Source organism: Salmo trutta, chromosome 9 (assembly GCF_901001165.1).
Source record: "Salmo trutta chromosome 9, fSalTru1.1, whole genome shotgun sequence".
Taxonomy (NCBI): domain Eukaryota; kingdom Metazoa; phylum Chordata; class Actinopteri; order Salmoniformes; family Salmonidae; genus Salmo; species Salmo trutta.
In genome coordinates this window covers 4,457,114-4,469,666 of record NC_042965.1, presented here as the reverse complement: position 1 = coordinate 4,469,666, position 12,553 = coordinate 4,457,114, and the positions used below count along the sequence as shown (strand labels likewise).

Here is a 12,553-nt window from a genome sequence, read left to right as displayed (position 1 = left end):
ACTAACTTAAGCGTCAGCTGTCAGAGCAGCTTACCGATCGCTGCAGCTGTACACAGCTCATTTGTAAATAGCCCATCCAACCAACTACCTACCTCATCCCCATATTTGTTTTTGTTTGTCTGCTCTTTTGCACACCAGTATTTCTTCTTGCACATCCTCATCTGCACATATATCACTGTAATTTTCTAAATTGTAATTACTTCGCCACTATTGGCCTATTTATTGCCTTACCTCCTTATTTAATTTGCACACACTGTATACAGATTTTTCTCATGTGTTATTGACTGTACGATTGTTTATCCCATGTGTAACTCTGTGTTGTTTTTGTCGCACTGCTTTGCTTTAACTTGGCCAGGTCGCAGTTGTAAATGAGAACTTGTTCTCAATTGGCCGAGCTGGTTAAATAAAGGTGAAGTAAAAATACATTTCAAAAAACTGCTTAGACCACTGCACCATTGCAGTTCACAATTCTCTAGCAAGCAGGGAGACTAATTGATGATACTGGAAACAGAGCTTTTTATTATTATTCATATTTTGTTTTAAGCCTTCCCCAAACCATAGCCCTAACCTTAACCACACGGAATCAATACATAAACTTAACCCTGTTTTAAACCCTGTAACGATGCGGATTTAACCCTGTAACCACGCGGAATTAACGGGTCAAAAATCAACGCTCATCCAATTACGTCAAATTCCGGAGTGAAACTATGCCATGGGAGCTTTAGGTGTAAGTACAGGACAGACTAGACTTTCCAGTAGTATCTGTAGGGACTGAATGACGTCTATGTTGCAGCTTTGTCTTACACAGCCTGCTGTCCAGAGCTGGAGTAAAGTTATCACCTCCAGGGTCCCTGTGTGTGATAGCCTGTCTCCCAGAGAGGGATAGAGGGGCCGAAGAAGCTCTGAGATTACACTCACTACGCATGGCTGGTCACTGGAGTCGCGCTCGTCTCGCCTCAGGACTACTGCTAGCCAGATAAGATACACACTGCAATCATGTCCCACTCACGGCTTTACCGCGCTCACACACACACACACACGCCTCACACACGCGCCTCTTTACACCTACTACAGATGTCAGCCTTCTCCCTCTCTCTCTCTCTTCCCTCTCCCTCCCTCTCTCTCTCTCCCTCTTCCACCTCCCTTTCCTCTTCCCTCGCTCTCTCTCTCCTCTCGCTTATTCTCTCTTTTCTCTCGCTCTCTCCTCTCTGTCTCTCTCTGTCTCTCCCTCTCCCTCCCTTTCACTTTCTCGTTCTGTCTGTCCCTCTCTGTCTGATGCTGGGCGTATTGTCTATGTCCTCTAGAGTAGTTTGAGCGTTGGTACCCACACAGGCCTGTACGTGCATTACATACTTGGCTTAGAAACACCAGGGACACTTTGACTGCGTCACGTTACAGTGAGGTGCCCTGATGAGGTGCTGGTAGAGACTCTAGACAGTGTAGAGAAGCATTGTTTGTTGTTGTTCATTCTTTGTTTTCGATTATGTCGACTCAACAACTTGGTACAGCGAAGCAGTCCTGATTTGTTAAGCACATGTCTGTCCCATTTCCCAGGCGCCCGGTGTGAATAACACGTAGACATTTCGCTACTCGTCATTCGAACATTCATGTGGACTCAGGTGTGATGGATATTCTAAGTTCTGGTAAGGATCTCTTGAAAAGAGATGAAGAGCTGACAGTACCCCACTCTCCCGCTCTCTAGTCATTTCTCTATCTCTTTATCCTTCTCCTCTGTATTGCTGAGGCAGGCTTTTTACCATCCCTCTCCCTGTAGGCGAAGGACACACACATTCTCCGCAGAGCACGCACACTCATACTCACACAGGGAACACACTGGCACATTGTTCAGTATAATTTGAAAAAACACTGTTTGTGTTATTCATGCTGTATGTCATTTTTCGGGGAAGCTTTCATTGAGTTCCGCCTGACAATTAATGACATGAGAGAGAGAAAATATCAAGTGATATCACTGCTATGCTGTTAAGGCGAGTATGCGAAGATACTATCTGCTAATAAAAAAAAGTTGCTAATCTCCTTGCCATTACCATGTGGAGTCAGTAATGGAGGATATAATCGGTGTTCTAGGCAGCTGTGGCGGCCTGATAGCAGCTCTGTGTTTATCGATGGCCTGGCAGGTGTGTGGGTATTAACCGCTGCTGTATTGCTTCGTCGACGCCCATGGCGCCATAGCAACACACTCCCGTTCTCCTGACCCCTGGGCCTAACAGCAGCACCTTAATACGCTACACCCCATTTCACAGCCATCGCTACCCCTCTCGCTCTTCCTCTTCTCCGTCCATCTCCCTTTTTCCCTCGTTCTTCTACTTTCGCTGTTTCTGTCCTGTTCCGGAGCCGTCTTTCTCTCTTTCTTTCGTTCCCTTTGCCTCTCTTTATCTCTCTTTCTCTCTCCCTCTCTATCTGTCTCTCTCTGTTTCCCTATCACAGTGACATTAGAGGGGAAAACACAGGTAACCTCTCAGCAGTGTGTAATGCTGTAAGATCTGATCCTGGTACAGGCAGCATTGTGACAATGTGGATCTGGGCGTGGAGGGAGAAGGTGCTTATCTGCAGATAGCACATGGAGCACAGGAGCCGCCGGAGCCCCAGCTCCGCACTGCGCCGCGCCGATCCGCCGATAGCTGCGTGCTCCGATGTAATTGGACTAAAGAGTGCGCGGGGGGATTATTTTTAATACTCTAAAAAGTGTGACTGAAAAGTTGTTCTGGGGCTATTGAGCTTGTGATTCGCCATGCATGTCCTCAGGTAACAAGTTAGTTTTTTTTTTTAAGTGCGGAGGAGAATAAAATAAAGAGAACTTTTGAGCTGCTTGGAGTTCTTTTCTTCTCCCTGCCTGTGAAGGATGAAAAGCTTCACGCTGTAAAAAAAGAAAAAGTGCTTTTTACTTTTTTGCCTATTTCTTTCTGGGAGACGCTCCTAGGAACTGCATTTTAATCATGTTTGGCTAATAAAGACTGAAAGAACAAAAAGGTGGGGAGAAAAGTGTGGAGGAGTATTGTCTTGCAAAGCAAAGTGTGCCACATTGTTTGCCATTTTTTTCTAACACATCAAGTGGATTATTTTCCTCTCTCTTTCTTTCTCTCCCGTTCCCCCAGATATCTGTTCCTCTGCTCTGCTGCTCAGCCTTGTTTTAACCCTTTCCTTTGTGTCCCTGGTTTTTAAAAAAAAACATTCTTCATCTATTCTGACCCACAAGGTGCCTAGGCCTGGCCATTCGGATGACGGCCGACTGCCTGAAAGCCATATCCTTGTGGATATGTTGGCTTCCTGGCACTTTGAGTGGATACGGGTGATGGTGGTAAGTGTGGCCCCGCTCCGGCCTTCCCGGTGTCCCTGTCTGGCTTATATGGCTCATCGTCTGTCTGTCCAGCCGCTCCGCCTGCAGGCTCTCTCTCTGTCCTGCCAGTCCCTGTCCTTGTCTCATTGGCACGCTCGCTCCGTAACACACCGCGCTATTGTCACCCCCGACACCGCCCATCCCAGTCCTTTTTGGGATAAGAATGTGGGGGGGTGGGGTCCGGCACGGAAAGGTGCCCTCCTTATGTGACTGTAGGATGGTAGGATCCATCCCAGTAAGGAAAGACAGACTGGAAGAGACAACATCCTCTGTAATGGGGAGTTAAACCCACATGGTGGGCAAGCTCATCATGCATCGATCATTGTGTAAGCCCTTGGACCATTTCTGTTCTCCATATGGCGAGTCTCAGGTGTCAGTTGACCATTTACAGATAACAGTTGCTAAGAGGGCTTCATGTCCCCTATCTAATAGTTACACCATCTGGGAATGCTTTGCTAGCTGTATGGGTGAGCCATTGGTGTGGGTGTGTGCGCGTGTGTGTGTGTGTGTCCACACCTGTGTGTGCCCCCTGTGCTTAGAGATTCTGCACCGTCGCTAAGCCAAGAGGGCCCTATAGCCCTGTCCTCAGGATACCACTGCTACCTACCTGTCACGGCCTTCTAGTTGAATCAGCTACACATTCACAACCAGACGATCCAGACGTCTTGACTCTGATGGACAGTATATCGAAGAGAAATGCCACCAGCCCCCTGTAGCCTCGGTTAAAGCAGATCTGCACTTGTAAACCAGTGAAAGTTGCCTTCTGTCAGAGTATCAGAGCTCTGTCAGAGTAGAATGTTGGCACTGTTGACAGACATAGAGCTCTTCTATCCGCCCTCTGATTGGCTGGAATCTGGAGCACATCACATGATAGCGGCTGCGTCTGTGTCTCAAAGTCAAACATGGGAAGAGGCAGTTGCTACCTTTTCTTTTAACAAGAGTCATAAATGTGTAATGAGTGTTGAGGATACATATTTTATGCTGCTTTTGAAGGTACGATCCCATCACTTTTTTCTAAAACAAGGTTTTTAAAATACGGGAATTTTCCAATTGTCCCGGTCTCTTGTTTTATCTCCGCACATGAATATGTAATGACATTTCAGGTGTTATGAAGACTGAATAAATTGGCCTGGATTTTGTAAAGCAAGTTGATGAATCTGAGAAAATTAACTATCAGCACGACTTACTCTGTCATGTTACCTTGTTTCACCACAGTGTATTGTGACAGGGAAAGAGTCTCCCACTGTTTGAAGGCCAGGCATGTGCCCTATGAAGGAATGAAGGGAGTTAGTTTAATTGAAACCATTGCAGACCCTGTGGCTTGTCTCGAACCAGGATTGAGAAACACAGATGGTATTTGTGCTAGTGTATATATTGGATACATAACCTCTAATTATTGACTGTACATCACTTATAAATCCCGAAATTGCCTGCGCCTTTAACCCAGGTTCTCAGAAAACAAAGTCAGTTTGAGAGTAGAGTTGTGCTGGGGCTGTTGTGAATGTGACGGCCTTGTTTTTTGGAGATGGAGAGCGCAGCGGGCTGAACCAGGCCAACAAACGAGAAGAGTATTGGTGTCCCATTCATCACCCGCTGCCACCCGGGAACCTGGAGAGGACAGGGGAAGGAGAGTAGGGGGACAGGAGGGCAGGGGTGAGGGCAGGCAGGGGGAAGCATGGCAGAGTGAGGGTCTTGGATGGTGGAGGAGGGGTCCGTAGGCTGTTGTGCCCGACCTTGAGTCTCTCTGATAGAGAGGCGGGTGGGTGGGAGATTGGAGAGGTGATCATGGCAGCACTACCCCGGCCCCATTAGAAGTGCACGCACGCACACACACACACACACACACACAAACACACACACACACACACACACACACACACACACACACACACACACATAGGCTTTTTAGGATAGAGCCATGGGACGTAGAGGTCAACCTGAAAATAAGCCTCCTCCACCTCCACTTGTGTACATTTATCCTCGGGCGTCACGGCAACCCTCGCCATGGGAACAGGCTGGGTGAAAAGCCTCAGTAGAATGAGAGAGTGTGGTGTCTGCATAGTCCACCTTCAGCTGCCACAGTTAACTGGAGTTTGACTTTGGCTCCTTCGATGCAACACCCTACACACTCACATACACACACACACACACACACACACACACACACCACAAACCCCCCCACCCCCCGTTAGAGAACTGAGCGCTCCTGCATGCCTTCCCAAGGCCCTTTGTGTCTGCGAGCGCCACTTGATGATAGGGGAGAACGTGCGGAGCATCTCGGGGTCCGGTTAACCAGATATTTATGTGGTTGTGAAAAGAGAGGGAGGGAAAACGGAGATGTATTCTCCATATTCACCCAAGGATTACTTGTGAAATAAATAATGTATTAACACTGCTGCTTCAAAACGAAACATCTGCCTCTTACGTCGTGCTGGCGAGATGCCAGCAGCACAGTGCTATCTCTAGCTGGTCGGAGGGAGCTGAAGTTGGGATTGTCTCCTAATAGGAGACATGTCCTCTATGAGGACCGCTGGTACAGTGTGGTCACGGTCTGGCCATGAGCATAGATCACTGACCTTCAGGGATTAAAGGTGAATGAATGGTTATCAGACGTAGACCTAGCTCGGGGCCACAATCAGGTTGGATCCTGCGGCTTGGCTCTTCCAGTTGGATTGTAGAATGGTTCGAGAGGTACTGTACTGTATAAACCAGTATGTCTCATGGGCACTGTAGGGTCCCGTTTTTGAGATTCATGTGTTTTTTGTTTATAAACTAGATGGATAAGATAACTGCATCCTTTTTAGGCATCCCTCCAAAACTGTCTTGGGTAATACTCATGTCCTACAGATGAGCTGTTCAACTTCAATCCTTTTTGTTGTTGTTGTTTCATCTAGGGAGGAACTTTGGTAAACAGTGCCGGTGGCTAAGAACTAGATTTGTTATCATTGTTTACATCAGTTTTATGAAATTCTGAAGATTTGTTCTAGCATTTTGATATAAGAGCTGGGTCATTCCAACAGTTCGTTGGCTTTTGAGAAGTACAACTTTGATTTCACCTAATTTTAACATTCTGGTATAAAGACCACATGTTCAATTTACTATAGTAAGTGCCTATTAAGTGCCATATAAAGTAACAGGGTTGACCGTAACAGGGTTGACCGTAACAGGGTTGACGATTTCATCTTAAATCAGCCATAAATCCCCTTGTGACAGGGGAATTGGAATCTTGTGTGCAACAGGGAGTGACAATTGAATGCAAGCTTCACAAAATTGAAAATGTAATTGTTAAAACATGTTTAGCCTGTTTATCTATGGGTAAAGGATTTCCACAACATAACACCACAAAATTGCCAAAAAGCGTAGAACCAGCTCGCCTACTTTTACACTCTGTTTTGACTATTAGATGTTCAATATTTATTTAGGAAAAAAAGATTTTAAAGGGAATAGTTTCACCGTCTAAACCGAGAGTTCAGCTCACATGACAGGGTTGATCTTAACACGAGGGACAGACGTAAATGAATCACTAATCACATTAAATAAATAATAGTCTTCGATATGACTTTGTCAAAGCAACAAAAATAATGATGGCTTTACAATGATGTTAAAAACTTTGAGACATGTTGGGGTTAAGCTGAATTTTGGCACTTCTTTTATTCATATAATATATTGACGTATCCATGTGGTCTATATTAAAAGGCACTTCATTTATTATATCAGGGTTTTAAAATTCAATATTGGTGCACAATTCTGAACGAAAACAGCAAAGGGACGCAAAGGGCACTCTTTTTGTGAAGCAACCCAGCTGCATTTATCCCAATTGCACTCCCATGTAGCTCCGTAGTGCTTTACTCTTAAACCATTCAGTATTTTGTGATGACTGAAGTTATACTGTGTATTTTGCTTAATCTCTTGTTAACCTAAGAAATATGAGAGAGCCAAACACACGTAGTCTACTCTTGATTTGTTGTTATGTCTGTGCTGTTCTGCCGTTGCTAACTCTTGGTTGGAAATGGTGTCACCCTGAAAGCATTTAGCAGCTTGAATCTTTACTGCCGTTGTTTCGGAGGTGGAAGAGGGGGATTATGGGCTGTCTGCTGTTACAGAATCAACAAGAACTGTTTCAAATGCCCTCTGGGAGCCTTAAATTAACATCCTGTCACGTTTTATATGACATTTCAATTTTATTGTGCGCCACAAAAAAAAAAAAGGAAAAAAAGGTCACCAGTGTTTCACACTCATCCTGACTGCCGTGGAATAGGCTTAGGGGTTATATTTTGATATTTTTTTATGATGTGTCTGTTAGGGAAGAATAATATCATGTGAGATGCCATCTTTATAGACGGTGACCTCCCTCCTTCTCAAAGCCTTAAGTCAGTTCATAGCTAACTGTCTATAGAGTTCAAAATGGCTCATCTAGTATCCCGCCCTACAGCAATTCCTCTCAGACCAAAATGAGAGCATAGATGAAACATATAACGAGGCCTACCCTGTTCACGTCTCCCTTTTGTAATGCTTAGACTTGTGATTTAAATGAATTTGCAGGAACGTCGTCGCCCTCCGATTCACAATGCGGAGTTCAGTCAACCTAACTTGGCTGTGCGCATATGAAGCTCTCGCTAGTGTCACCGTAGGTTGTCGTTCCTTAACAGACTCTTACCAAGCTCCCAACATTCTAACGAGTGTCGCCTCCATGTCTTCCCACATAGAGAGAACTGCTCCAGACACTTATAGGAAGGCAAGCTCAGCGGTACGGGGATCAACACTCAGCTGACAAGTCAACAGGCACACACACAAGCAAACACGCACACACACTTGGGCAGATGCAGGGCACGCACACACTAGTGATGCGCGGGTTGACTCGTAGCCACGGGGCGGGCGGGTTAAGGGTCATGAAATATTGTGTGGATGAATGGCGGGTGGGTGGCGGGTGGGTTGAATAAAGAGACAACAATGAAAATGCATGTCTAATTCTTGTGCAGTTTATATCTATAGGCTACATTGAGGTTTTTCTTTCATTATTTGAATCTGGCTAAAGCCTAAGCTTCAGGGCCTAACTACAGCCTACGCGTGCCAAATGCACGCCACTTGCCAAACGCATTTGGGAACTTGGGCAGAAAAAGTTAACGTCGTTCCACAGAGGCAAAAATAACTAAATTTAATCGGATAACAGAAAAGCGGTGAAACGGAGAGTTTAAAATACAAAAGACAAGGGAGGGCCAGAACAGTAATGTTTGGGAAAGATTTGGTGAAGTGGATAAAAGAGGATGATAGCAGTGGCGGCTGTGTTATGTGTGATGATTAGGAGGCGCTATACAAATTCCACAGTCCCAAGATGGGGACTTCAAATATGTCAAGGGAACTGTACTGTTCAGATGGGTTGCATGGAATAGCAACTGAAATCTGGACACAGACTGTTGGCTAGGTCTATAACCTCTCACATAGCCTAATGTATTAACTCCTGCAGATTTAAGCATTTCTTGCTGTAAAATGATACACAAAATGTACATTTCGACTCAGGAACAGGAGTAAAGAGACTACATGCATCTTGAGATAGTGAATGCGTGTTTAGGGACCATCTGTAAAGGTGAAATCTTTAGCAGCATCATAAAAGCCGATAGTATTCATCCACATAAAATATGCATCCCAAGCTGAACTGAAATCTTATCAGAAACATGTCGTTTTTCACAGCTTTTCATTTCCTTAAAACCGGTCGAACTGATGTCATTGGGAAATGTTGCACTGAAGGTCTTTGCTCTGTGAGAGAAGCGGAGATGAAAGAGGGAGACTTTACAGATGCTGAAGCATTTATTCTATCGATTTATGACCTTCTTATGAGCAAGGGTTTATTTCATCTTCTAGGGCAAGTAATGACTGGAGAGAAACTGCATGTATCTAATTATGATTATACTGACTAACAAATAGCGAACCAAAATGCAAATTATAAGCAGAAAATATTTAAATGAGGCTTAAAATAAATCCTGCACCCCCTGTCAAAAAATTGTTCCGCCGTCTCTGACTGTACAGCCCGTTGTCTATATTGGCTGGTTAGGGTCTTGGTGCAGGCTTCAGATTTTACACTTTATCACATATAGTCTGGGGGGTTGCGGATTATTAGCAATTGTAGGTGGGTGCAGGTGAACCGCTGACCCACGCATCACTAGCGCGCACACACAGACGCACACTTGCACTCATACAGACACCCACACACACACACAAGTATGGACATATGCACTCGCAGTATTAGTGCAAAGTGCAAATACACACAAATAAACATACATTTAAAAAAAACTCGTCCAGCAGAGAAACCAGCCCTCTAAATCTTGTGGCTGTAAAAGTCCAATGAGTGAATTGACGTCAGAATGTTTGTCCCTCACGCTGAAACACAGGCCTTTCATGTACAGTACACCCAGCGGGGCTCAATGCAGTTTGTCTCAGATATAAAATAGAGCGTTCCTCTGACTTCCTCTTGAACTCCATCAGGTTCCGCTGTTGAGTGGCACTGCACCATATGCTTTAGATTGGACTAAATGATCTGTTGGAGAGAGCAACACACACACACATATGCAACTGAACTGGCATGTACCGCGCTGCTGTTTGTGTGTGTGCGCGTGTGTGCCGTTCTCTGCGACAGATCGTTTAGTTCAATCTAAAGCAGGCTACGTTTGATGTCGTCATGAGGAGAGGTCGATAGCACTTCGATGATCTAATGATCCGTCAGGAACATCCATTAGGTAAATTAGAACATTATCCCCCGTGCAGGACTCACAGTTGGAACAGCACAGTCCAGATCAACCAAACACAGAACGGAAGCCTCAAAATGCTTGCTTTTATTTGCACTCCCTCTACACCACTATAAGGACTTAGGCTGTTTGACAGACGTTGGAGCAGAGTCATTCCAATGGCAAACAGAAATACAGGCCCACCGTCCCCAGTAAAGACCCAAATCCAGAGAGGGGCCTCCGATGGGAATGAGAAACCATACAATCCTAACCTTACAGATGTGGCATCTTAATTTGATCACCCTGTTGCAGGAGAACTTTCCCGCAATGCATAATATTTAAAACTTAGTAGTGTAATTGAGATTTAAAAAGGCTTCTAAAGTTTGTCATTTCCACTTTGAAATGTCAGCCTTGATTTTTCCTTAAGAAAATGTATTATAATTCACATTATAATTCACATTTCCTGTTGCTGTAGGTTTATTTTCCTGCTGTAGCAAATTGGCTCAAATGAAGATCCTATATCTGTATGCGTGTGTGCATGCACATGGACGAGCACACACGTATGCACGCACGCATGCACAAACACAGCGTGATTTCTTCCATTATCCTGAAGGTGCAGAATCCCATATCACTGACTCCAAGTCTGTGACTTGTAGTTCAGAGCCCGTGGCGGTGGGGTGAGAGAGTCAGGGGAGCTGATCGTCGTCTGCGTTTTGTTTACGTGCAACAAACTTCCCTGACATAATTAGACTAGACTTTTTAATAAATGCACCAGCGGAGACAGACACATCAGTGGCCCCTGCCACCACACTCCCTCCACACACACATTCATTATGAATACAGCTCTAATGATGGGAAATTAATCAAGTCATCCATTTTCAAAGTTGTTTTCTTTTTCAAGTCAGTGAAATGTCAGCACACATTAGATGATTATAATGTACCTCTACAGTCCTGGTAGGATGGGTCACAAAGACACAACCTTGACGCAAACAAACAGGCCAAATCTTCACATAATGCAACAAAGTGTTTCATCTGGCTCTCTTTCCTATTTTCCCCCATTTGTGCTGTCCATATTTGGAGAAGATTATTTTTATTATCATCATTTTTTTGTTTACCCCTTTTTCTCCCCGATTGGTAGTTACGGTCTTGTACCATCGATGCAACTCCCATAAAGACTTCGGGAGAGGCGAAGGTCGGGAGCCGTGCGTCCTCCGAAACACGACCCCGCCAAGCCGCACTGCTTCTTGACACACTGCCCGCTTAACCCGCCAGCCAGCCGCACCAATGTGTCGGAGGAAACACTGTACACCTGGCGACTGTGTCAGAGTGCGTTGCGCCCGTCCTGCCACAGGAGTCGCTAGAGCACAATGGGACAAGGACATCCTGGCCGGCCGAACCCTCCCCTAACCCGGACGATGCTGGGCTGCGACACAGCCTGGGATCGAACCCTGGTCTGTAGGGACCCGGGAAACCGCTGCGCCGCTCGGGAGGCCCCTGTATTTGGAGAATTTTGAGTACATGAGTACAGTACAGAGTTGGCTCGGGTGACGATTGGTTACCATTGGGAGGTCTAGCACCGCAGTCTCCCTCTGTCCCTCTGTCTCTAGCTGGTCTTCCTGTTAGGACTGAATAGGCCTGGTATGTGACACCAGGACCCAGCGTTAGGGATCTGCCTACACTTGCTGTCCACTGTTGATCAGGCCATGGAAACCACATGACAAGTGTGACATAAATTAGTGACATCAGCTTGTTGTAGGCCAGGTTCATCTGAATCAAACTAGCCTATAACTGTTAAGTAGGGTTAGCAATGGCATAGCCTCATCAAAGCAGACAATTGTACAACACCGACAGTTAAATAGGACCTAAGACTACAATTCGATTGACTTTTTTAAACTTCATCATGTCTGACGTGTAGCAGATGCTACACGATTTTGTTTATGCCGGCGCCGAATCATTTACATACACGCGTGAAAGACATTTTCAAAATGTGAAGGGTGCAAACATTAAACGTCAAAGTCAAATCCTTATCTGAGAAGCAGACACGAGTCTGTGTTTTCTCCTTTTTTTAACACACACACTTTTGAAGACAGGCAACTTTTGACCTTCGCAATGATCTGTGAATGGCGCTGTCATCCAAGACAGAGTACTCTATATCAACGCTTCCCTCGGTGATGACATTATAGTGCATGGCAAGGTCGCAATGGATGTCAAGGTTACCAACAGAAGAGAGGCAAAGAAAAGCAAGGTGAAGGTAGGACAATGTAACTAAGGGTACTGTAAAGTCATTCTGAGGTGTATTACTTGGCCACAGCTGAGCCAGCTGTTCGTATCAAGCTTATCTCTAGAGCAGGTTGCTCTAGTCTAGTCCATATGTGACTGCTGGGGAGTGCGGGGGAGCAGGAAAAAACAAGGCTCTCCCTGGCTCTGTTTTTGCTACCTCCCTCCTATGTTTGAAGGCAGGAAATAGGAGTCAGCCCAC

General features: G+C 45.3%; 1 protein-coding gene across 8 annotated transcripts in view; it reads left to right on the top strand.

Moving 5' to 3' along the window:
* Positions 1-12,553, top strand: part of LOC115199754 (multiple C2 and transmembrane domain-containing protein 1) — a 213,760-nt gene that overhangs the window by 184,980 nt on the left and 16,227 nt on the right. For 6 of the 8 annotated variants that reach the window (XM_029762161.1, XM_029762159.1, XM_029762158.1 and 3 more), the window contains one exon: positions 3,215-3,316. The exons of the other annotated variants lie outside the window; for them this stretch is intronic. In XM_029762161.1, coding sequence (XP_029618021.1) covers positions 3,215-3,316 — 102 coding nt within the window. The remainder of the gene's footprint in view (positions 1-3,214; positions 3,317-12,553) is intronic. 8 annotated transcript variants of the gene reach the window in all.